General features: G+C 35.8%; 7 protein-coding genes across 12 annotated transcripts; 5 read left to right on the plus strand and 2 right to left on the minus strand.

Annotated features, from left to right (window-relative positions):
* Positions 1–88: 88 nt before the first annotated feature.
* mRF1 (mitochondrial translation release factor 1) lies at positions 89–1429 on the plus strand. 3 transcript variants are annotated; one of them, XM_065308352.1, is made up of 2 exons: positions 89–381; positions 448–1429. In XM_065308352.1, exons 1-2 carry the CDS (start codon positions 166–168, stop codon positions 1330–1332), a joined length of 1101 nt encoding a protein of 366 aa, XP_065164424.1. In that variant the 5' UTR covers positions 89–165; the 3' UTR covers positions 1333–1429. The 3 variants fall into 3 exon arrangements, 2 of the variants coding, with proteins under 2 accessions (XP_065164424.1, XP_065164422.1); XR_010549314.1 differs by having other exon boundaries at positions 242–381; positions 437–543; XM_065308350.1 differs by having other exon boundaries at positions 92–1429.
* A 137-nt stretch (positions 1430–1566) lies between these two features.
* cnn (phosphodiesterase 4D interacting protein centrosomin) lies at positions 1567–15820 on the plus strand. Of its 3 annotated transcripts, none has more exons than XM_065308331.1 (8): positions 1567–1771; positions 7293–7345; positions 8988–9172; positions 9234–9539; positions 9612–10598; positions 11557–11643; positions 11716–14626; positions 14693–15820. In XM_065308331.1, exons 1-8 carry the CDS (start codon positions 1713–1715, stop codon positions 14932–14934), a joined length of 4830 nt encoding a protein of 1609 aa, XP_065164403.1. In that variant the 5' UTR covers positions 1567–1712; the 3' UTR covers positions 14935–15820. The 3 variants fall into 3 exon arrangements, with proteins under 3 accessions (XP_065164403.1, XP_065164401.1, XP_065164402.1); XM_065308329.1 differs by lacking the exon at positions 1567–1771 and adding an exon at positions 2159–2728; XM_065308330.1 differs by lacking the exons at positions 1567–1771; positions 7293–7345 and adding an exon at positions 8519–8919.
* LOC135796358 (uncharacterized) lies at positions 8975–24639 on the plus strand. Of its 2 annotated transcripts, XM_065308356.1 has the most exons (6): positions 8975–8978; positions 23517–23603; positions 23658–23856; positions 23911–24111; positions 24177–24285; positions 24335–24639. In XM_065308356.1, the coding sequence occupies exons 2-6, from the start codon at positions 23525–23527 to the stop codon at positions 24509–24511; spliced, it is 765 nt and encodes a 254-aa protein (XP_065164428.1). In that variant the 5' UTR covers positions 8975–8978; positions 23517–23524; the 3' UTR covers positions 24512–24639. The 2 variants fall into 2 exon arrangements, with proteins under 2 accessions (XP_065164428.1, XP_065164427.1); XM_065308355.1 differs by lacking the exon at positions 8975–8978 and having other exon boundaries at positions 23444–23603.
* LOC135795887 (putative POTE ankyrin domain family member M) lies at positions 16037–19315 on the plus strand. The gene is made up of 3 exons (XM_065307690.1): positions 16037–16430; positions 16502–16711; positions 16772–19315. Exons 1-3 carry the CDS (start codon positions 16187–16189, stop codon positions 17503–17505), a joined length of 1188 nt encoding a protein of 395 aa, XP_065163762.1. The 5' UTR covers positions 16037–16186; the 3' UTR covers positions 17506–19315.
* LOC135795885 (cytochrome P450 6a2-like) lies at positions 17965–19732 on the minus strand. Its single transcript, XM_065307689.1, has 2 exons — positions 18297–19732; positions 17965–18231 (listed from the first exon to the last, which is right to left on the minus strand). Exons 1-2 carry the CDS (start codon positions 19615–19617, stop codon positions 18071–18073), a joined length of 1482 nt encoding a protein of 493 aa, XP_065163761.1. The 5' UTR covers positions 19618–19732; the 3' UTR covers positions 17965–18070.
* LOC135796362 (uncharacterized) lies at positions 20743–22570 on the plus strand. Its single transcript, XM_065308359.1, has 5 exons — positions 20743–21167; positions 21241–21440; positions 21505–21576; positions 21922–22293; positions 22355–22570. The coding sequence occupies exons 1-4, from the start codon at positions 21116–21118 to the stop codon at positions 21964–21966; spliced, it is 369 nt and encodes a 122-aa protein (XP_065164431.1). The 5' UTR covers positions 20743–21115; the 3' UTR covers positions 21967–22293; positions 22355–22570.
* brn (beta-1,3-galactosyltransferase brn) lies at positions 21605–23154 on the minus strand. The gene has a single exon (XM_065308353.1). It carries the CDS (start codon positions 23006–23008, stop codon positions 21905–21907), a length of 1104 nt encoding a protein of 367 aa, XP_065164425.1. The 5' UTR covers positions 23009–23154; the 3' UTR covers positions 21605–21904.
* Positions 24640–24685: the final 46 nt, after the last annotated feature.

Below are 24685 nucleotides of genomic sequence, written 5' to 3' on the forward strand. Positions count from 1 at the left end.
GCGGAATGATAACAACAGCATAGAATAAGTAATTATTTAAATTGTGTTAATATTTGTTTATTTTCTACTCTTTTGTATGCATTTTTACATCATATTCTTGATTTTTTTCAAATTTAAATCTACAACCAAGGTCTACATGCGGATGACATCAACATAACCTCAAAAATGAAGTTCATAAATTTACTTAATAAACTTTATCGAAAACCAAATATCGGCACAATAAATAATTTCTACGTGAAATCAACGAGATGTTTTCATACAGAAGAGTTGAAGATTCAAGATTTATCATTAACTAACTACATTAATCAACTACAAACTGAATACAAAGAGTTATCTAATGCAAACAAAACTTCACCTCGATTAAGACAATTACAACCAATTGTAAGTCTATTAAATGACCGTAATGATCTAATTAAAAACGTGGAAGGTTTAAAAGACCTTCTCCAGGACAATGACAACGAAATACGAAAACTAGCTGAAGAAGAACAGGAACAATTCAAGTTACAATTAGAAGATTTAAACAATTCCCTCAAAGAACTCCTGTTACCAGTTGATGAAGAAGATGATTTCAATAGTATTACACTGGAAGTCAATGCTGGAGTTGGTGGACAGGAAGCAATGCTTTTTGCCAGTGAAATGTTCAATATGTATCAGAATTTTGTCATGCTCAAAGGCTGGCATTATGAACTAGCAGAATATCTTGAAACAGACACAGGTGGTATTAGACATGGTGCTTTATTAATAAATGGAGATGGGGCTTATAAATATTTACGCCATGAAGCAGGAGTGCACAGAGTACAAAGAAACCCAGCAACTGAAAGATCAGGAAGAATTCATACCAGCACTGTGTCTGTTCTAGCTTTACCACAACCAACAGACATTCAGATTCATATTGAAACTAAAGATTTAAAGATTGAGACTAAGAGAGCAACTGGTGCTGGTGGACAACATGTGAATACAACTGATTCAGCTGTGAGGATTGTTCATTTGCCTACTGGGGTTGCAGTAGAGTGTCAAACGGATAGATCTCAAAGAAAAAATAAAGAGATTGCTTTGTTAAGACTCAAAGCAAAATTATATCAGGCACAACTTGATGAACAACTCGAAAAGGTTCAAGCTACAAAGCGGAGTCAAGTCAAGAGTAATTTTCGTAACGAGAAAATACGAACGTATAATTTTAATCAGGATAGAATCACGGATCATAGACTAGAGGGTTATAATGTTCATAATTTAAAGGGGTTTTTAAGCGGGGGTGAACAATTAGAGAATTTGATTGAGAAGATTGATTATAATAGACGGATTATGATGTTGAAAGAATTAATTCAAAATTGAGCAAAATAACAGCTTTTGTTTTTGTAATGTAGGCAAACAAATATACAGAAATTATTTTGGTTCATATTAATTGTAAATAAATAGTAGTAATTTTATATTTTCATATTTTCCTCTGATTTGTTAGATTTGATTGATAGTAGTTTTAAATTTGTTAATTTTTAAACATTTCATGTATAAGTTGGCTAAATTGTATTGTGATTGCAGCGCCCTCTGCGAGTTGTGTATCAGGTGCCTTGACAACTCCATCACAACATCGGTTCAACAAGTTTGAAACGTCGCCCAACGGTTTTTAACGCTTTATCGCCCGTGTGTGCAATCAATACCGGGTTTTTAATTTTCTTGTGCCTTAAATGATTTACAAGTAATCGGTTTTTATCACGATGGACAGTGTCACGAATGCAGTGGACAATTTCAGCATTATCATGGACGAAGCAACAAAGTAAGTACATAATCTCATCGGTTTTGAATACAAACATAACCTAGATACATCTCATTTATATTATTGATTTATTCAAATATTGCAAGTAATAGTTAAGTACAAAACAGTAATATATCATAATCACATAACTGATTTATATATTTCTGCATGAATATTGTGATTTCTGATTTCAAAAATGAAATAACATGACGGTTAGATATAAAACTGAAAATAAAACAAGTGAACGTCAACCAATGAACCAATCACAGCTGACTTCATGTCAGATTTGTTGATTATTTGAATTCAAAAACAAAATTCATCTAGGATACAACTGCGCAGGCGTTATAAAAGCTGGCACATGTACCGAACGAAAACTCAAAGCAGAGGTGTAAGTATAAGCACGACGAGAAAAGGATGCGAATGAAAGCGCACGCACGCGTTTAGGGGGCCGGGCCGGGATGTGACGGGAATAGGGTCGGAGAGACTGTGACGTCGCACAGTGAACACAACCAACATCCGAATAATATTCAGCCATCACCATCAGTTGTAAAACGGGCGCGCGTTTAGCAGTCACGCAGAGCATTCGTCATCAAATTCACTATCAGTGTGTTTCGTAGTTTAGTTTAAATGTTTGTTTAATAAGTGATCTAACCACATACATTACACATACATCCATAATTTATATAAAAAATAGAAGTGAGTGCAGAATTTTTGCATTTAAAAAATAAAATCTAAAATGATTTGCACATTTAGTGGTTTTCTGCGTAGTATGGTGTTGGGAAGGACGTAAGACGCAAGATTGAATACCGGGCAATGTGATTTTGTAATGTAAATTAGCGTGCGCGTCTCGTTTGGATTGTATTTTGTTTAGTTTGGTGGATGAACAGGGAACAACATGTCGTCCGTGTTTAATTTCTCAGGGATGCGGAGTCCTCCGCGTCGGCCCATCATCTTTCCATCTCCTACCAGCCCCTTTTGGTATGTTACAATTATAAAATGCAACGTTTATGTCGTTTTTAATTTGTATTTCCGTTTGGTTGAGTTTTATTCAATATGGCGACATTGTGTATTTAATATTTATGTACTTATATGTAGTTATTATCAGTTTTATGATATGTAGTAAGGTTAAAGTGATTAGTTTTAGTTTAAGAACAGTTGGGTTGTTGTACTAATATGTATGACCTTTGAACTCTACTTTAACTTTAAAAGCGTTCTGATTCTGTTCTGACGCATCCACTTTTATAAACTCTGCTGCTGTAAGTTATAAACAATCTGTGGTGTGTGGAATGGCCACGTAATGCTTTTATTTTTTTGTTAAATCTGCTTTTACAAGTAGATAATTGAAGGAAGCCTTTCCCTGGTATTGTGATTGATTAAATTTGTTTGTAAGTGGATCGGATTGCAGCGACAATTGTTCGCATTCATTCGTAATCAATTACTGAATGTGCTGAATGTGTAAGATTGTGAATTACTGCCATAATTGCAATGCACGCTTTTGTTTGAGCATGTTGGGTTGGTGTGTATAATGAATACAATAATGTATATTGTAACAAGTGGCGTTTTGTGACTAAGCGGCGAGGTCAATTTAATCAAAACTCGAGCGGTTTCATCGAGTTTTATTTCAGAAAATTTACTTCTGTATGCAAATTCAGTGTGATTATAACGACAATTTCTGGGTAACGACGAAAAATATTTTTATTTCTAGCAATTATGACCTAGAATATTTTTGCAAAGACATGACATCGATGGTATCATCCCTACTAATATTATAAATGCGAATGTCCTGATGTTTGTTACACTTTCACGCAAAAACTACTTAACCGATCATCATGAAAATTTGTACACATATTCTTAGTGGTCCCCGAATGGTTATAGGCTACCTTTTATTTAATAAAAAAATTATTTTTTATATAAAATAAAGAAATTGTTTAGCCAATAATACCTCTGCATCTGGCTATTTGACTACTTTAACGCCATCTAGTATTCCAGCAATGAAGCTCAAAACTAAGTACTATAGTACCATCATACTGTATTATCACACTGTATTACCGATAGCTACGTCAACATCAAATCCAATTGACTACACTATGGAGACTGTACACTATACTTCCATAGACTATACTTTCAGCCATTTTAAACTTCCCGCCATTCTACTTCATTGTTACTTCTTCTGTGACTGCAGACGCGTACGGAAGCAACTTCATTATTTTATATAGTCGCGAGCGAAGCCGCGGGTTAAAGCTAGTTTGAAATATTGTTGTAATTATGATCTCAACATCTCTACAAATTGCAATGTAAATTTCTATAACTTAAGCACGATTTTTTAGCTAATTTGTTGGGGTGCACGTTGCATTACTACCAAATCATTTAAACAAAACACAAGTGAATATAACTGAGCGACGCGGAATTCATATTAAGACTTCATGAAATATGTACCGGCATTTTTACTAGAGAAATTGAGTTTATAACCAACTTACTAAAGATTAAACAGATGCCTATCCTCTGAAAATCCCAATATTTTGCTATTTTTTGTTTCTTTATATTACGGTACCTAGATTACATGGGCAAAATCATATTTTGTGTTGTAATATAGTCCCAAGGGTTGAAATTCAATATGCAGCTTTACGTTTGTCAAATTTCCGGTTTGGTTTGCACATGTGCAGTATCGGTCCCTTCTTGGTTCTTTTCTTGAAGTATACAGTAGCAGTCACGTCCACCATCCGCATCTACATCCTCCACGCTTGCTTTATGCCGTCATATGCCGGTGCACGGTGCGGATTCTAAATCTAAACATAGCGAGAGGAGCGAACGTTTCCTGTTTTCATATTTGTGCAACAAATCGTACGTCGCCGTGAAGTATCTTTAAATCTTTACGCGCTGCTGAAACTTTTATGGCTTCAATCTGAGGCTACTAATATGTGACAGACAAGCAGGCGGGCTTTAATTTGACAGATATTGCATAAATATTGCTTTTTTCTGTTGAAAATGAAGTATATATTAGTGATTTAAGAGAAAAATAGAAGAATTCTAGAAAAATCATCTGTAACTCTTAAATTACAAGGGATAAAAATATAATTATTGTTTCTAGAGGTGAATAATATTAAAATATCTATGATCTGTTGAGGAAACTCTTAATTAATATTTATAATTAGGCGTAATTATCCAAAAACTTGAAAAATTACGCGTCCATTTTGTTTTTATTGTTCAGGTCTAGACATGGGCGATTAACACGACAGAAACAGATCTCACTGTTTGGTGTAGCACACGCGTGTAGAAGAGTTACATCTATATCTTCTTCATCTTCTATATTTAAGTAAACATGCGCGTACACGAGATGCGCGTGTTGCGTGCGTAAATGCGCTTAGACAAACAATTTACGGCCGTCGGGGTGTCGTTAATGGCGACTGTGTGTTTAAACAATGTCCGGTTGCATCGTTCATTAATAAAATTACGGCGTGCTTCCAGAGCACACTACTGTGTTGATTAAGTTTTCAGTTTTTCAACGCGCAGACGCTTTCAAAAGAAAGCAACACGCACACTGCATATGCACCATATGTACATGCTTTGTTATCTTAATGTTTTGTAGTTTGGAGCTTCCTTTTTTCTGAGCGGAGGAATGAAGTTTAATAGAAAGAAGTAGTTAGGGTTATCTTTATGAATATTACTTTATGCTGGTTATGGTGAGCGTGCGCTTATGTAATTTATGTTTGTGATTACGATTGGGCTTTAAATAGACGTTTGAGGAGATAATATTAGTGTTTATGTTGCTAATATAGCTATTAATATTGATATAATTGCAGTTTAAATTGTTAGCGTTTTTTGTATGAGTGTAGAGTTTGTTTGGGGATTAGACTAGACAAGATGAGACTTGTTAATCAGTCAATGAACGTATTTTATATTTATTTTTATTAAAATTGGCATTTAATGAAATTTTTAAAAATTTTTAAATGATTATTTTAATTAAAAGAATTTGCGCACTTTAGAAATTGTTAAAATACGTAAAATCTAAACCAAAAACGCAAATTTCTATCATTTTCATATAAAAAAAAAGATTAATCTACTGAATATTGATATAAAACTACCCAAAATATTTATATTTGTAATATTCCTACGCGCGCATAACTAGCTTTCATCTTTTAATCCAAAATAGAACTTGTTTCCAAAATAAAAACAACATTAACGCACCCACGAAAAAGATTTAAAGTTCTCGCGCACGCAGTGAGACGTAATCGTTAAGCTCGCGTGCGGGAATTCCTCCAATGAACACCACTACTGCAATGAATGAAAAAATGTTGTTGAGGAAATAAACTGGAGGAAAACGGCCAGCTGCCGCGTTCTAATATGTTTAAAAGGCATTCAACACACCATCAGGAGGAAGCTGGTAGTTTATGGATTAAAAATAAACGCAATGAGAAAAAGGGATAATTAGAATTATTTTCAATGGGTAAAAGAAGCGTATGCATGAAATTAAAGAATACCGGAATTAGAATAGAAAGAATTTAGTGATGAGAGATAAATTTATGGTGATGAAGCTTTCATTATTTTTAATTAATTTGAAAATGAAAAATTTAAATGTTGTGTTACAAATTATTTTATTTTTCACATATTTCGCTTTATTGATATTTTCCATGGTCTAAAAGTGTTTAAAATGGCAATAACTATTAAAAGTAATAATTTTAACTCAATAAATTTGTGTTTATTTGTAGTTAAATTGTTTTCGTCGTCATTTTTCACATAATTATATTATGCACCAAGAATGCGTGCGGTTGGCAGCGTGGTAAACGTGTTCGATCGTAAATAATAACACGGAAGTGATGCTAAAATCGTCTTAATTGCCGAAAAAGCATTAGTCCTGTATTACGCACGGAGGCACGCGACATTTTTGAAGTATTCCTGATGCGCGTCGTGCTGCATGCCTGCACATACACTCACATAAACACCACACACAGGAGAGAAGAGAGACCATTCCCGCCCGCCCGCTTTGCATCAACTTTTTTAATCTTTTCCTGCTTTTACTGTCGCTACCGCTGAGGTCGCCGGATCAGAAAACTTTATGCCTACCTTCCTATATATGTGTGAGAGGAGTTTGTGTGTTGAGCGTCGCGACGTCGTCGCTGGACGAGTTGCATGCATGCAGCAGGAAAGGTGGTGCACTGATGCGTTTCGATCGCCGCCAACGAAAATAACTTGGCATTTACCATTCCCGCGTGCGGCGCTTTCTTCGGCGGCCTCTATGTCTGCTATGCTGTGTGTTATGTGTGCTTATTACTTGCACAGGTATAAACTCTGTCGGAAATTATTATCTTGCTCTCAATTCCACACTTGTGCGCAAAGTATGTTCAAAGTGTCTTTGATGTTAAGTGCGCACGAGGGTTTTGCTTTGTTTGGGTTTTCTGCTTGTTATAAAAGCCAGGTAGTGAAGAACTGAAAAACTGAAAAGAACTTCATGTTATGAAAGCACGAATGTAACATAAATTCAAATTTACTGAAAAAATTTAGTTAAAAATCTTTTTATTAATTATTTTTATGGTTTTTGTTTCAGTACGAGTCCTAGTCAACTGGAAGAAGTGACGTTGGACGCAGATACACCGCTGTGTAAGTTATAATTCATTTGAAACATAAAAATCTATTAATAAATTTAAGTTAGGCATAAAAATTGATATAATATTTGCCAAATAAACATGGATTCAAAGGTTTGGCACGATGGTTTTTTCGCGTGGAGATTCTTTTTTGAATATTGTCAATGTTGAATCTTTGCCAACAGTGATTTGCGACTTTGGCGTTGCGCGCGTGGCGGGACAAAGTGTTTACTCGGCGGACATAATATCTTTGTTTGATTTTCGTCCTCGTGGCATGTAAAAATAGATTTTCTTAAATTATTTGAGTTTAATATTTGAACTCTAATTTTTTTCTTGTTCTTCTTTTAATTTTTCTAATTATTTAATGAGGAAAATTCTCAGACTATTGACCAATGTGAGGGGAATGTTCGGATATGGGCCAAGGCTTTTAAATTGCTCAACACGTTTTATTTTTGTTTCATTCATTAAAAGAAATGTTTATCGACACATTTAAATACAGTATAGCCTGGATTTAACGACAAATTCTGTGTAACGACGAAATGCGGATCAGTTTTTTCTGCTATTTTGGTGTGATTTTCTTTAACAAAACTATAATATCTCTGTAAATATTAAATGCACAGTATTAATAAACATACTGGATATTTAATAAGTTATTTCCTATCTTCTAGACATCGTAGTTATATAAAATCCCAACGTTTTTATCATTAACAACGCAGAAACTCCAATTTTAATTCTGATTGCATTTAATTATGTCATAAATGTGTGCAATAAATAACGCGTGACATCAGTTGATATTTTTATTTGTGGTTTGCCGATCGAATAACCACGAACAAAGAACTTAATAGAACATACACAACTCACGCATGTAGATAAATAAATAATACATAGATCTATTAAACTTAATTAAGACAAACGCTCATCTTGCTTCCGGTAATATTTCCAAAGCGCCGCACCTCAGCAAACAAATCGAAAATAAAAGCCTGCGCATTTTGACAATGCTTCACATTTGATTGGTAAATCACTCCAACATTATTTCAACTCAACAACCACATAATACAACACATAACTATAACTGTGAAGTCGTGAAGTAGTTTATAGTGGTACCCGGTGGTACAAATTTCACCGTTTCCGATTTCCGGTCATGACAAAGTGTGTCAAAAATGATATCCAATCAAATCGCGAATTATAATTGCAGTTTTCAGTTGTTTGGCTGTTTATAATCACTCTGAAATGTCAAAGATTTGATAGTGGTGCATTCGATATCGCAGTGTGTATTAATACACTAATGTAAAAAGAAAAATTATGCATTTTGAGCGTTTTACACATTTTATATCTTGAGTTTTTACGCAAAAAAGTCAATTGAATGAAAACTGCGCACATTAGTAAAATTGATGTTTTTATAAGAAGAAAATTGTGTTTAAATGACAGTGATTTTTGTGTCAAATATAAAATTCTTGTAATGTTGAACGCGCATGGCGCAGTTTTACATTAAGGACGTTATTAAATCAATGCTAAATATGAATAACGATGAGGGGAAGCAAAATATTAATTTACAATCTGCTGAAGATACTGAAGAAACATCTGTTGAAGGTTTAATTATTAAATTAATATTTTTAACATTTTATTTCTTTAAATATTAATTTAATATTTATTTTCAGATTCAGCAGGACTGCGATCACCCATTCTCGGCTCGCGCGGGCGTTCAATCAAAGAATTCGAGGAGCAATTGAGCGGCCTGCGCAAGGAAAATTTCAATTTGAAACTGCGCATATATTTTCTAGAGGAGCGCATGGGTAGTAATATGGACCAGGAGGATGCTGTCAAGAAAAATATCGAACTTATGGTGAAATTAATGATGCTAGCTTAAGACATGTGTCATTTATTTATAAATGATTTGTGTTTAGGTGGAGCTGGAGAGTCTGAAGAAGGAAGTGCAAGAAAAACAAGATTTACTGTGTCAGGCTGTCAAAGCGATGGAATTGGAAGAGGACGAGCATCGCAAGGAAAACGAAAAGAAAGAGCGTGATGTTAAAAACTACAAACATCAACTCGAGACTATACAGCAGCAGTATGATGCGCTGCAGGAGGAAATGCAATCGCAGGTTGATTTGCGTGAGAGGGATTTTTTTGGCAGTGCGATGAATATGCAAGAGGATTCACAGGAGATAATCGCACGGTTGGAAAGTCGCATTGTTGACCTTGAAGGACAAGTAAGTTTTTATTTCATTTTAAACTTCTGTCAAAATAACAGAAAATATTGTATGTTTTGTTTGTGTTTATAGTTGCACATGGAACACGGCGACCACGTGTTGCCCACAACGCATGTAACCATCGAAGAACTCCAGAATAGTCTCAGTGAACGTGAGGATAAACTACGCGAGGCTCTCTGTAAGTTGGACGAACAGTGTCGAAGCATGAGCGAAGTACAAACGAAATTAACCAGCCTCGAGTTGGAGTTGCGCAACAAACAATGCGATGTTGATTCGCTAAAGCGTAAACTCGATCAAACCACAAGTGAGAATAAAGATTTGCACTTGAGTATCGATGAATTGAAGCGGTTGCACACCGAAGGCACATCGCTGTATGAAACCGAATGCAAGCGCAATGAACGCAATCGCGCGGCGATTTCCAATCGCAACGCCAAGATCACCGAGCTGGAGCATGCGATTGAAAAGTACAAGACGCAAGTCGGTAATCTCGAGCTGAAGCTGGAGACGGCTGTAAACGAGGTGAAAAGTAAACGGGACGTGATTGCGGCGTCGCCGAAGAGCAGCACCCCTAAGGCGCTGCTGCAATTTACTGACGGCTCGTCTATTTCAGTGCGAAGTTCGCCGCCGCATGCAGAATATTCGCCTGCGCCAAAGTCGTTGAGGCTGCAGCCGTCGAAATCGCCAAATTTTAAGTCGAAGAGCAATAGCGTCGCGTCCGCTGACGACGATGCTGATAATGTTGATAATGCGCCACTACTCGATGAGGTGCATTATCAAAATCTCGGCGCGCAGGAACTATGCGCCGAGCTGGTTAAGTACAAAAATCATGTGGCTAAACTCGAACAAGATCAGCTGAAAGCGTGTCGCATTATTCAAACAATGCTTGAGACACGCAAGAAAAACGGGAAAGAAATTGATGACCTACAGAGGTCGCTGCAGAAACGCGACGCCATTATCAACGATATGCGAATGGTGAAGATACCAGCGGAGAAGAAGACGATTCAGGAGCGCGTCTCCGAGCTTAATCTCACTGCAGCCGCACCGACGTCGGACACTGAGGTACGCACGCACGCTTTTAAAACAAACGCAGCTAGTAGTAGAGTTGTTGATGTAGTAGTTGGTAAGAAGAAAACGAGCCGGGCGACACAATGCGCGTTGTTGGGTAATAAGCGCTGATTGAATCGAATTGATTTGCATGAGTGGTGTGTGTGTGCACACACACGGGAGATGCTAAAAATAGCACCGCGCGCGCGCGTCCTGAATAGTTGAAATTCGTGTCTCTTGCGCGGCTACAAATTGTCACTGCGCGCGGTAGATATTCATAGAAGTTGCTGCGTGGAATTTAGTCAAATTCTAACGTTAGCACTTTAGCATGTCTGTCGACAAAGATAGAAGTGCATTGTGAGGCGCTGCCCGCTAGTAATACGATGTTTTCGTCGTGCATTTGTCAGAAATCGGCCAGACGCGTAATACTCACACACACCCACATAGATTTTATTTGATTACACAATCGTGCTTTATTAATTTACGTTTAGCTTTGGTTTCAGTTGCGTTATTCTTATAATTTTTGTGTTTTGTGGTAAGGGTAACTCAACTATACGCGTTTGATGAGACATTGAGAGTCATTAAGCAGATTGAGTGATTCTCAATTTCTTTTTTAGTTTTGGACGCGCATGGTGGGAACTTGCGAGCTCGTCTCAAAGTATCTGAATAATTCGCACTCGCAAACCGTGTAACACGCTTGAAACGCTTGCACTAACAAAATTTGTATGAATTATTGCGATTAACACAGTAAACACTAATTATTTATCCTACAACTACAACTGTTTTGAGCAGGTAGCAGATGGATTCTTTTTCGAAGTTATTTTTATATATTTTATATTTGTTTGATGATTGGCAGACTGGAGAGTAAAATAAACGCATGCAAATTTTGTTCTTTTGCGTTTTATTTTAACACATGTGATAGTTTTAGCTGTTTTTGTATTAATTAATCATTGTGTTATTGTATTTATCGCAGCGGGCCGAGTCGGTGGATGAGCACGATCCGCACTTACTCTTGGAACAGTACAAACAGTTTATCAACGAATTAGATTTACAAAAACAGGTGAATTGTTAATCATTTTTAAGATTTATTAATAAAAAAATAATTTTTTATTTGTTTATTTTGTGTGTTTAGAAACTAGCTCATACTCTGCATGAAAAAGACGTTTTTATTGAGCAACTTGAACGTAAATTTGAAGAACTCTACAAGGATAACAAAGCGAAAGAGAATCGCATTGCTGATTTAGAGTATGAATTAGTAAATACGCCTGATAATGAATCCGGGAATAGTGTTAAAGAAAAAACAGACACTGGTAATGAGAAAATAAGTTTCTGGATTAAAGAATCAGAAGAAAAAGATCGTGAGATTGATAAATTAGAGAAGGAACTTGCGAAGCGAACGAATGATCTCCAGAGTGTTGTTAATATGGAGCTATGGCAGAAAAATCGTGAGATTGAACGCCTGCAGAAGTATGTAACAAATTGTGACAAGAAAGATGTGGAGATTGCTAACCTCATGAAACAAATCGCTGAATTAGAAAACACAAATGCTGTATACACGCTGAGAATCCAAGAGTTGGAAGAAGTAAAGTATGAAGAACGTAATGAAATTCAAGAGAAACTTAATACGAGCAATGAAGACCGAAATGATTTACTCATTGAAGTGAACAGTTTGAATGCACAGGTTGCTACAGCAGTCAAAGAAAACAAGACTCTTAAAGAAGAATTGAAGTTGAGTGACGCACTGCGTGCTGAAACGCAGGAAGTTTGTGCGATACTCGGAAAACGCCTTGAAGAACTCGCAAACTTTTTGGATACGCTACTTAAACAGAAGTCTGTACTTGGTTTCTTAGGTTTCAAACAAAATAAGATGCTAAAACAAAAAGTGGAGGAAAGTTTGGATTTGTCAAGGAATTTATCGATTACTCTGCAGATGGCTGGCGATCAGAGTTTGCTACAGTTAAGTAATATATCAGAACTATTAAATTCTACGAATGCGCATGCGGGAATGGAAACAACTTTAGATTTGAGTAATAATTTGACAACGCTGAGTATTGTACCTGATGATATTAGCTTAACGTATCAGAATCATTTGAATGTCAAGAGTAATGATCAATCCGAAGTGATTCGCGTGTTGCGCGCGCAGATTGACAAACTTAAAGGCGAAGTGGAGATTCGTGATCATGAATTGTCACAGAGAATGTCTCTGAATTCCATGAGGCAGATTGATTTGCTTGATCAGATTGGTGATATTAGTGGCACAGCTGCAAATACACCACTTTCTGCTGAGGAAATTATGTTACGGCTTAAATTGAATGATAAAACTAAAGAATGCGATAATTCTGACAGTGAATCATGGTCCGAACCAGATCGGGATGTGAGTAAAGCAAGAATTGGTCTGGATGACCAAGTTCTCAAACCAAAAGTGAAAATGATCAGTGAATCCACCGAAATGGAAGCACGGCCTGTTTCTAGAACTCCATCGAAGAAGTCGGTGAGTAGTGAGAATCGTTTAACTGAACAACTTAATCAAAAAGATGAGTTACTCAATGGTACGTTGTTGAAATGTCAAGAAATCGAAGCTAAATACGCGGAAGTTTCGAAAAAGTACGAAGATGTCTGCGCGAAATGTCGCCTGCTTGAAAATAACAACTCTACATTGAATAAAGAGTATAAAGATCTGGATAATTTATATCAATCGTTGAAAACTGCCTACACTAGCGAAAGGGAACAATTTGAAGTTACTTTGAATGATCGCGCTGAATTACAACGCACTACGAAAGATTTACAAGAGAAACTTCGAGCAGCGAATGAGGTTAAGTTGTCTTCTGAAAATGAAGTTGTTTTACTGCGTGGAAAGATTGAGAATTTAGAGTCGTATAAATTAATGCTGATTGAATCTATGGAGACGAAAACCAAATTCCTTGAAAATCGTGTGCATGAATTAGAAGTTGAGAAAAATACAGCTCAGCAAGAAAGCAAGATGGCGGAGGGTAAACTTGAAGAAGCACTCAAAGAAATCGCACGTATTAAGGATAAATTATTATCGGTTGAGTTCAATCATGCAAAATCTACATCTACACTTATAGACGACGCAGAAAAGGAAGTACAACGTCGTAGGGTGGAACTTGAGAGAGATTTTGAAGAACGCGTGCGTAAAATTGAATTCAACGCGCAGCGTGAAGTCAATCGTATTCGGGAGGCTGCCGAGGAAGTTGCCAATAAATACGAGAAGGACTACGTTGAAAAGTCGGAGATGAATAAACTCAAAGCGATGATTGAAGACTTGGAATCAGTTCAGGATGTGTTAAAACTGACTGAGCAGAAGGTACGACAGTTGGAGGCTTCCGAAAAGTGTCTGAAACAAAACTTGTTTGATTCCGAATGTTCGTTTAGGAATAACCTGAATGAGTTGCGTAGGGAACTCGACACTGCGACAGAACAAAACTCACAATTGCAGTTGGAGAGGACAAATAGTGAAGAAGAACGTACGAGTTTACATTCACAGCTGAAACAGTTTCATGATCGCGAGGAATTGTTTGAGACACAGGTTGCTGACCTAAAGAATGATTTTGCGCAGTTGAAAGATAACTTTAAACGTCAACTACATGCGATAGAAACAGAAAAATCACATCTTGAAGTTAAAGTCAGCAGTTTAGAATCACTCAATGCAGATTTACAGAATCAAATTGTCAAGTTACAATGCAATTCCGAATCGAATAAGTCTCACTCAGCGCCTGCTACTCCCACAGGAAGAATATTGAATATGTATTTGTCTAAGAATCAACTCTATCGTCAACCAAATTATCACGTCAATGATATTTTCGGGAATTATCAGCGTAACAATGAAAATATCGAAAATGTCGATGAAGCTGAGCGAAACCAAGCGAATTCATCACCGGATTTGGGCATTGAGAGTGATCAGGGACGTTTTTCAAGTCTCGATGCTAACATTGTCTCCGTGCGACCACTTCAGCCATCTATTGAGTTGGCAGTGTCGATGAGTGAAAACTTTGACCAACATCGTCTTTCAAATGAGAACTGCGGTATGATTTATTTATTAAACTGTTTTTTGGGATGTTTAATGATGTTTATTTTGTTTTTGTTTGTAGGTAATGATAATTGCGGTCGTGTAGTCAAAGAAATGCACAGCGAGAATTACCTGCTCAAGAAAAAACTACAAAAGTCAAACAAACTTCTCGAGGATACTCTGACGCAGCTCGCCAAGGCAAATCAACGCAAACGTGAAGTGGAGAAGAATATTTGCAAACAGATTCACAAAACCAGTCAGGTGCTCAAAATTGCAAAGGCAAATCTTGATTCAGGCTCGGATACTGAGCTGGTGCGAAAGTAATTGCTCAGTTTCCCTCATCAATTTTTAATTCCTATTTATTTATTCATCTATGACACATTGCTCCTCATGTGTGGTTGGTTGCGTGTCCGTCTGAATGCCGAGGCGCGCTCATTTTCTAACAGTTTTCTCTCCTGTACTAAACAAAAACCCATCACATTCCTATTTTTAATTGTCTACACATACAATATTGATATACTAACACATCCCGTCCATGGTAATATTTAAAAATTGTTTGTTTTGCGATAAAGCGTCTACCGATCCAGTTTTTAACACAACTATTGCAATTAATACATCCATCCCTGAACTTTACAAGTTTTAACATGTCGAATATGATTGATTAACACACCTTCCACGGCGTTTTTCGCAAACAAATTTGTGATCTGCGGCGTGAGCCTCTGTGTGCGTGTTTTCTGTGCGTATGTGGAGTCAATTCGAATGTACAAGATGGATGATAATGTAAAAACACACGCAGTTATCTTTCCGATGCAAAATTAATACGAGACTGGAATGTGATATGCGTATATATTACATATTTTTAAAATGAAACTGATGAAAATTGATCACACGTGCCAAATTGCTGTGCATTCAGTATATTTATTTGATTTGATTAGTATTAATCTTGGTTTCTGACCGTTTGTGGCTGTTTTGAACGACGTTGTATTCAAATTGTATGTACATAATGGATGGCGTTGAAATTTTTGTTTCAGTGCGCGATTTTTGCTTCGATTTTGACCATGTTAAATTTTTAATGATAAGTATTAGTTATTGTATCACTTTGATGAACTGACTGTATATATTTTAATTTTAGTTACAACAAAATAGCACAGTAAATGAGTTATTTTAAAAAATACTTTGTTATCATGATATTAGATAATATTTTTGTGTTTTTATCTTGTTTTCACATGAAAATGATGATTTTTCATTGAACAGGCTTGAAAATCATCGTTTTTACATTTTAAATCATTGAAAACAACGCGATTTTTGAATGCGCAAGTGATATTTACCCTTTCTCTTTGTTTATGTGATTTATCAATTTGCGCATGCACAGTTGACTCAAATATGTCATCTCTTTCAACTCAATCTCTTCTCTTTAATATTCTCTTCTATTCTTTATTGCGCATCGATAGAAAACGGATGTACTAACTAAATTCTTACGCGTACGGCGCGTTCTTGCCGACATCCGCCATTTTGTGTACCGGTTTAAAACCACGTGTTAAATTAATATCAAACTGCGGTTGCGAATAATTAAATAATGGGTGCAATTTATGACGGTAATATAATTGAAGTAATTGACGAATCGAAGAACACTAATCTGCATAAGCTTGCACTTAATGGCGAGCATTACGAGCTGACCAAATTCGAAGCTGGATCGAAAATCGACACGCCGAATGCGTACGGTTTAACACCGCTGATGCTTGCGGCGAGGTTCGGCCAGTTAGAAGCTATTAAAGTGTTGTTAGACTTAAGGGCAGATGCTACTAAAGTCAACAAATACGGTAAGATTACTTTCTTAGTTTGTTAGTTTTTATTTTTTATACTATGTAAAATGGCATTATTTGCACTTTAGGAGGAAGCGTCTTTTTAATGGCAGTGGCTTCCGGTAGCCTGGACGTGGTGAATCTTCTTCTACAACATTTATTGCAAGGAGGAGTGTCAAGACAAGCACTTGAAAATCAACTTTCACCGATATCGTTATCAATTCTATTCGGACACGAACACGTGTTTAAGTTTTTGATTGGTAACAAATTTAACGTGCAATCAATTTCATTATACACAGGTTAGTACAATTCTAAATCCAATAACACTTCTATTGATCCTTTTTAATTGTTTTTGTAAGGATTAACACCTTTAATGTTTGCTGCACTCAACGAAAACCCTGTTTTCACCAAACATTTACTCATGATGGGTGCGGATCCACGCGTGCGTAACGCCAACAATGAAACATGTCACGATTTAGATAGATGGTTAAATGGTCCACCGGAAATTCGGGAACCACCACAGCAGCAACACCTACCATACCAACAACAACACCAGCCATATCAGCAACAACCACAGCAATCGACACATCATAATCCCAATCATAATCATAATCATAATCAAGAACTACATATTCAAATCCCTCAATATCCTTATCAATACCAACAACAGCATCAGCAATATGAACAACCACAACATCATCCACAGCATCAGCAGTATGAACAACCACAACTTCAACCACAACCTCAACAACTGCAACCTCAACATCAGTCACCACTGATAATGATAAGTCCTCAAGCAGCTCCATATTACAATCTAATGCCAATGCCCCGCAAGTCTTCCAACTTGTGCACACCGGATGAGATAACACCGACTGTCTCACCAGTAGGTTTCTATCCGCAACAAATGTTCTTCCCTGCTGATTTTACTCCTTCACAATACGCAAGTCCCAATTATCTTGTCGGCAGAACCTATCAACCTTACAATCCAGATTATGTAGTGTCTCCTGTTTATGGTATGGGCCCATGGGTTTTCACTTCGCCGTACACGCACAATGTGAACACAAACATGGCGGAGGATGTCTTTCAAGCGTAAAGTAAAACTACTAAACGGTAAAACTGAACCAATATGAATTTTTAAATTGTTAATCGTATTTGAGAATGATCAGCACTTTTGAAGGACATTTAGTCCTGAATAAGTGCTTATTTTATTTATTTGACATAATTTTTTTGTTTGTGAAACTCGTGATGTCTAAAAAATGGGTTATTTTGATGGTAACGTTAGAATTTTTATAAAACTACTGAAATACCGGTCTATTTGTTGCGTGGAAAGGTTTAAGATGCAATATTTGAGCGAGTAATGTATTTAAATCTAACCTGCAGCGAGTAATCAATTTTATTTATTCAACAATTTCGAAATTTTTGTATTTAAATGTATTTAAGTGTCCTGAAAGGATTGTTTTCTATAAAATATGCAAACTTAACTCATCTGTGACAATAAAGAAGCATTGACTATGAGAATGAGTAATGGCGGACAATAATAACACATTCAAACTTACATTATTACTAAATTTATTGAAATTGAATAATTTTTTATCACTTTAAGTGCTAAAATACACTTTATACCATGTTAAAACTAATACAATGTATAAATCACGTGTTTATAACTTTTCCACGTTCAAAATGATGTCTTCCGCTGCTTGGACCAAGACGCCATTTTTAAACTTGACTGGATACTGGATTTTCTTCGCGAAAGTGAAGCGGTAACGCGTCAGGAGTTGAATCAGACCTATTTTGGCTTGTAAAACACCAAAACGAAGACCTAATACATAAAAAACAAACAAAATTAATAATTTTAACCATAAATAACATAAAAATATTAATTACCGATGCAAATTCTGGGTCCTTCACCAAACGGCATCCATGTATACGGATGACGAGTCTTCTTATTCTCCTCGGTGAACCTCTCAGGATCAAACTTCTGCGGATCCGGATAATACTCAGGATCATAATGTATTCCCATCAAGGGAATGAATACTTTGGTGCCTTCCTCTAAAACCACATCAGTTCCAGGCACTTTATACGCCTTGGTGCATTCACGATTCAAAACAGGTAAAGCCGGATACTTCCTCAATGTTTCATTAATACATTGTTCTAAATACTTCATATCATTGACACATTCATAAGTCATTTCATTATTATGTTGTTTTAGGACTTTCTGGACCTCCTGGCGTGCTTTCTCCTGTAAATCAGTATTAATACACAACTCTAACATCAAATGTGTCATTGTGGATGAAGAGGTTTCAAATCCAGCGATGAAAAACAAAAACGCTTGACTGACAATCTCCTGCATGCCAATCTCAGCCTTCTGCTTCATCTCCAACATCAACTGTAAGAGATCATTGCGTTTAATTTGATTATTCTCACGGTATTCAACTGTTTCCGTTGTGATTTTCGTGTAGAAGTTGGCGATGTCATGCGGGAAGTTGACCATTTTCAACCAGGCACCCAGCTTGGGGAAGGCAGCAGTGAAAGGTAACTGCATTTTGAATTGTAAGGTGAGGTTGATCAATCTGTTGCCGTAGTACCGGAAGTCCGAGTCTGGGTTTTTGAATGAGTTGCAATCGATGCCAAACGCACAGGTTCCAATTACATCTGTGGTAAATCTTGCAGACATTTCTTTGATGTCAATAGGTTCACCAGTTCTGACGTGTTCTTCGATTTTATCAACCATAGGCACACTGCAGGCCACAATCGATGGATACATTGTCTTCATCTTACCGGAAGTGAATGTCGGGGTTAGTTTCACACGTAGGTTCTTCCAGCGATCACCGCCGATGTTGAATAAGTGTCCGTTGATCGGTTGGTCTTTCTCATTGAAATAAATACCTTTTTCGTCGAAATAACTGTAATCTTTAGTCATAATCATCTTCATTAGTTCAGGTTCCACCGGGACGTAGACAGGTTGTTGGAAAATGTATGCTCCGCCATGTTTAAGACCCTTTTCTTTGAAGTAATTGTAATAATCTTGGAATTGCAGGCCCATCATGCTGGCGTTTGGTGTGAAGATGTTCTTCAGGTTGCCGAACGGAAGTGACGCACCTGGATACGTCAATATCTTCCGTTTCTCCCAGTAACTGTAGGTTTGTTTCCCGTAGACGTAGCATAATGCGCTTATGATGGTTATAATGGCGATTAACACAAACATTTTGAATTAGTTTTTATTATTTTTTAGTAAAATTATTAATTAAACATATTTTTTATGTTTTAGAGGCTGGAAGTCGTTGTTTGAGAGTTTGATACTTAATAAAGTTGATCGGGATGTTTGCTGATCATTAAATAGAAGTTGCGATATCAGGGCCGTACTGAGCGTGATGATTATGAATGTACTTGACTTTACTAATACACGTGTGTGTATCAAGGTTATCTTGCTAATAATCAGTGTCTCTTGCAAGTCATTTCAATATGATTTTTGTTTATCTCTCGCCATGAGTAGCGTGAATCAGCAAGTTGATATATTGGTGTTGGTTGCGATGCTAGTTTTAGATGGGTTCCTGGCCATTTTTTATTTTTTTCGGTTGTTTATTGTATAAGCAATGATTTTGCACATTTTATAGTGAGAGGAATTAAATTTATACAAATTAGATGGATTATTTGCGTGTAAACAAAACAATTTTTATAAAAATATTGAAAAATTCATTTTATAACGGGAAAAATGGTAACTTAATGTTTTTCAATGATAATTACAAGGTTTCTTGTTCAATTAATTCCGGGATTTGTTATAAACAAAATTGTACCTTGGAGAAGTTGTTTGACCACTGATATTTAGGTAAACATAGATTACTCTAATAAGTTTACTGAATTTATAAGTAAATTAAGACTTAAGTATATGTAAAAATTTTTTGAAAGTTATGCCAAATCATTGCTGATCGTGATGATTTGCGTTTTAGTTTTAGTAACTAACTTAACATGACTTGTTAGTTATGTGAGTATGTGTTATGTAACAAAGTTTTGCGTTTTGTATAATTACAGTTAGCGTTACTTTTAATGGCAATTTTATTTTGCGAGCAAATTGCGTGGCAAACTCGCACGAGTTTGCAAATGAAAGTAAAAGGTTGATAAACTTAATAATAGATTTGTTTTCGATGTAGATCGGGTCATTTGATGTCTGTTTTTTGATATATTTGTGATAAAAAGATTGTAATCAAGGTTGTCGTCTCAAATGTGCGTAAGTTCATCCGCCATTGAGTCTATTGCCATCCGGATATTATTTACATTGCGCATGCTCCTAACTTAAATCTGAGCTTCACGAGTAGCATTACCATAGTACTACTTTTCACTATAAAAATAGGAGAAACGTTGTGCTTTCTCTCCACTGGAAGCTATTCTTACAGGTTTCTAGATAATTTTCACGCAAAAATAAATAAATTTAGGAGAATATTTAACGCACAATGTTGGCAACAAAACGTTGTGTACTTGGACTACACAAATATTGTATATTTCGTGAAACTTTGGAAACTTTTGAGCAATGCCAAGAGTAGTTCATACTACGCCCGTGGGTGGCGCCACTTATCTCTTTCAAAATGTTATCCAAACCAGCCGCAACCTGTAACCGCACCATACGCAAATTCATAAATAACGTTTGTGTTGTTTAAGAATCATCTATTATACAATTACTAAATTAAACATTAAACTAATAGCTAAATATGTCTGAACATGGAGCGACACTACAAACATTCAACCAAGAACTCGTAAAAAGTAAATATTCATACATAAACTACACATATTTACATTTCTAACCTCATATTTATATTCACCACTTTTAAAACAGGTCTAGAAGAACTCAAACAACGCAGAAAAGAACTCTCCCACATCATATATCACCAACAAACACAGAAAGAAACATTAGAACAACAAATAAAATCACTCCAAGATGATTTAACCATCGTAAATTCAAAACTGAATGAAAGCAACAAACTTAAATCCTCCTATGATCAAGTTATCAATGAAACTGAAGAAGGATACAAAAAGGTATAAACAAAACACAAAACCACATAAAACCACAACAAATAAACATAATATAAACATTTTATAGATTTTAGACACATCTCAAGCACTCCTCAGTGCAATCCAACTAGAATCAACAAGATTATCCAAAACTAAAAAGGTATACAATTAATAAATCCAACAAAGAATATTTTTACAAACTTTTATTATCACTATCATTACATATTCATATGGAAGACTAGCATAAGTTAAACAGTTCCATTTCAAACTTGATATATGTACTAAATATCACATAATCAATACAATTACAATACATTATGTTTGAAATGTCTCATAAGTCATGCACTTTTATCTTAACCACTAAAAACTAACAAATAATCAGTTAATATCATCATAATATGTATTACAATCATCACAAATGTTGAAATTTCGAGGTGCAAGCATTATTGCTATTCATGTACAACCACAACAATCTAAACTCTTAAAATCTACGCATTGCCCGCAGATTTCTGCTCATTCCACGCGGTTATCAACTCCACCGGATCACTAAACCCATGCGAAGCCACTGTAAACGTGTAAGAATCCCTCGAATATTCTTTTTTGTACATATAAAACTCATCGGAGTGGAATGGCTCGATGTTTGTGCGTAATGCAAGCAACGCGACGTAAATATCATCAAAACGAAAATGTTGCGTATAAAAACTCGCGTAGTACATCTCCATCAACGCCTCACGCGATAACAGATACGCACCGGCCGTTACATACGGCGGCCATCGATTGTATGGATATTCAGCTAGGCCAATGTAGAATTTCGTGAAGTAATGCCGCAATGGTTTCGTATTAAACACATAACCAGCGTATAACTTCACATCATTCGGTAATTCCATATCAACCAATTGACGTCTTCTTCTGTGATTTATCGTCTGTTTACTTTTTAGTGATCCTTTGATATATTCCGGATAGTTTGTTGGATTGCGAACGAATCTAAGGACGTTTTTTGTTGATATATAGTAATCATCATCAACAAACATGTAAAATTTCGCAGTGTTGCAGTGTTGCACCGCCCACTTGAACCCCATCATTGTTTTGATTGTATTGTTATAGTAAACATCAGTGAAATTGCTTTGTAAAATATCGCCGAATTTTGCAGATTCCTGATTGAGTTTTTCTTGTTGTTGCTGTTGATTTGGATCATCTCTGTAGCCAAGCATGAAGACTCTTCGTATTTCCACATCTGAGAAGCGCTGTTCGTATCCCCAGGTAGCGCGTATTACTGACCGTCGATAGAAATTCTCTGGGGATGATTTAATCAGGTATACAATGCGTATGGGATCATTTGTTTTGCACTTATCAGTGAGCTCATGGATGAATGCATAGTTGTATTGGTTGATTGGTGGAATGTCGGGTTTGAGACCCATGCGGAGCTGATATGCTGAGTAGGAAAAGTCACCATCGTAGGGATAGTGGAAGTCTGTGTGGAAATCTTTCTCGAAGAGTAGTTGTAGTACACCAAACAATTGCAGTATTATTACTAGTACTGTGCAGCAGAGCAAGTGGCGCAGTTTGATTGAGTGTTTTATTCGGCGGAACATGATGAGTAGAGATTTACACGTTGATTAAACACAAGTGAAATAATATTCGAGTATTTTATTTGTAATATCTTAGGGTTTCACATCTTGCACTTGAAGGTTATGTAAGTTTTGTTTGGAATGTGTGTAGGTATGATAGAGGGATTTAAACCGGAATCAAGCTGCAATAAAGTTGAATCATGTATCATAAAGAGTAATTAACAGATTACAGATATGATTAATGTCTTTTATGATGATAAAAACTACAAAAACAACAATGAATTTGTTTTAAATGTTTTTTTCATTCATTTTAAAGATTAGGTTAGTTATTTATAGGTTATAATATATTAAGCTAACCTCTTTAGCTTATTGTATTTGAAAAACAAAGTATATCCGCAGATTATATTGATTTATTGCATTCTGCTCTAGATAAAACCGGTGATTAGCACCCACAGACATATAAATACAAAATAGTAATAAATTAATATCAGTTTTCTGCAAATTTCTGCATCCATACTTTATTTAATTAATAATTTCAAAATGGTTGCCATTCAAGGCAAATTCTTACTTCTTGCTATTTCATTCTATAACAACTATTTTGGCAAACTGCAGGATAAATGTAAATTATTCCTTATTAAACTATTAAAATATTAATCAGAGTGTTATATTGTAGTTGCTGCTGTTAATAACACTCTTCCATCACGTTTACAACAACCACAACCATATGGACGTTATGAAGATCTTGTCATCGGTGTGCTGGAAGAAGCAAAAGCTTTGTTTATAACTGGTGTACCTGAAATGGGTATTCCAGTATTGGATCCATTAGTTCTGGATGCATTACCGTTTAATTTAAATCTACCAGACTTAATAGAGTAAGTGAATTAATGTTATCATTGCAGTTTAATTGTTTTTTTTGTTGTTTTCAGGGCTGATATTGGCTTATCACATGGCATGTTTAAAGGATTGAGTGATTTTAACGTCACCGATGTGAAAATTGATATAACCGAAGATATTTTCCCAATAAAAGCGAGCATCAGTGTTAGATTCAATGATCTTTATTTTGTATCGAACTATGCTATAAATGGAAGCGTTGGAGGGTCAACTCAGGCATTTGGTGGCATTTTAGCGTAATTTTAATATAATTTTTTGTATTTATTATCAGAATTTTTATTATTATTATGAATATTTTTAGCCTAGAACTGGATAATTTTATATTTAGTCTTTCGATTGAGACGGGACAACATTGTAACGTAATTACTCTGGATAAGAATAGTTTTGGATTGGAAATTGAGGCGGCTAATGTAAGTTGTTTCAAAATGTTGTATCGAAACACTATTTGATTGCTTTCAGGTTTTCATCACTGGACTCATGAACGATGAAAACATGAGCAGTGAAATATCAAAATTATTAACCGAAATATTGGCTGACACTATTACAGCAAGCTCAGAAGGCTTGGATGAAATGGTATCGCCAATAATTCAAAAGGAACTTAACAAGATACTGGCGTATTTATTGTTTGAAGTTTAAATACAACTTTTTAGTTGCGTGAACTGCCGCTAGAGTACTGGCATTCAGTTTGTGTGAAGTTATCTAAAGTAAATTTTAAATAAATACGTTTTAATGAATTACTAAGTAAATAAAATAGTTACCATATATTTTTAGAGCTTTTTAAAAGGTGAATAAAGTTGTATTTGTGAGTTT

The sequence above is a fragment of the Atheta coriaria genome, unplaced genomic scaffold (assembly GCF_025399875.1).
Source record: "Atheta coriaria isolate IRGN ID8LTWV9N9 unplaced genomic scaffold, Caltech_Dcor_3.1 hic_scaffold_7_pilon, whole genome shotgun sequence".
NCBI classification, from domain to species: Eukaryota; Metazoa; Arthropoda; class Insecta; order Coleoptera; family Staphylinidae; genus Dalotia; species Dalotia coriaria.

What these genes read in the sequence shown, in the direction of transcription:
- mRF1 (XM_065308350.1), top strand. Translation starts at nt 166, where the DNA reads ATGAAGTTCATAAATTTACTTAATAAACTTTATCGAAAACCAAATATC.
- cnn (XM_065308329.1), top strand. Translation starts at nt 2,646, where the DNA reads ATGTCGTCCGTGTTTAATTTCTCAGGGATGCGGAGTCCTCCGCGTCGG. An exon ending in GGACGCAGATACACCGCTGT is followed by an intron (nt 7,346 to 8,987) that starts GTAAGTTATAAT and finishes ATTTATTTTCAG; the next exon opens with ATTCAGCAGGACTGCGATCA. An exon ending in TCTTTCAAATGAGAACTGCG is followed by an intron (nt 14,627 to 14,692) that starts GTATGATTTATT and finishes TTTTGTTTGTAG; the next exon opens with GTAATGATAATTGCGGTCGT.
- LOC135795887 (XM_065307690.1), top strand. Translation starts at nt 16,187, where the DNA reads ATGGGTGCAATTTATGACGGTAATATAATTGAAGTAATTGACGAATCG. An exon ending in TACTAAAGTCAACAAATACG is followed by an intron (nt 16,431 to 16,501) that starts GTAAGATTACTT and finishes TTTGCACTTTAG; the next exon opens with GAGGAAGCGTCTTTTTAATG. An exon ending in ATCAATTTCATTATACACAG is followed by an intron (nt 16,712 to 16,771) that starts GTTAGTACAATT and finishes TGTTTTTGTAAG; the next exon opens with GATTAACACCTTTAATGTTT.
- LOC135795885 (XM_065307689.1), bottom strand. Translation starts at nt 19,617, where the DNA reads ATGTTTGTGTTAATCGCCATTATAACCATCATAAGCGCATTATGCTAC. An exon ending in AGGACCCAGAATTTGCATCG is followed by an intron (nt 18,232 to 18,296) that starts GTAATTAATATT and finishes TTTATGTATTAG; the next exon opens with GTCTTCGTTTTGGTGTTTTA.
- LOC135796362 (XM_065308359.1), top strand. Translation starts at nt 21,116, where the DNA reads ATGTCTGAACATGGAGCGACACTACAAACATTCAACCAAGAACTCGTA. An exon ending in CTGAAGAAGGATACAAAAAG is followed by an intron (nt 21,441 to 21,504) that starts GTATAAACAAAA and finishes AACATTTTATAG; the next exon opens with ATTTTAGACACATCTCAAGC. An exon ending in GATTATCCAAAACTAAAAAG is followed by an intron (nt 21,577 to 21,921) that starts GTATACAATTAA and finishes CATTGCCCGCAG; the next exon opens with ATTTCTGCTCATTCCACGCG.
- brn (XM_065308353.1), bottom strand. Translation starts at nt 23,008, where the DNA reads ATGTTCCGCCGAATAAAACACTCAATCAAACTGCGCCACTTGCTCTGC.
- LOC135796358 (XM_065308356.1), top strand. Translation starts at nt 23,525, where the DNA reads ATGGTTGCCATTCAAGGCAAATTCTTACTTCTTGCTATTTCATTCTAT. An exon ending in TGGCAAACTGCAGGATAAAT is followed by an intron (nt 23,604 to 23,657) that starts GTAAATTATTCC and finishes GTTATATTGTAG; the next exon opens with TTGCTGCTGTTAATAACACT. An exon ending in TGGAAATTGAGGCGGCTAAT is followed by an intron (nt 24,286 to 24,334) that starts GTAAGTTGTTTC and finishes GATTGCTTTCAG; the next exon opens with GTTTTCATCACTGGACTCAT.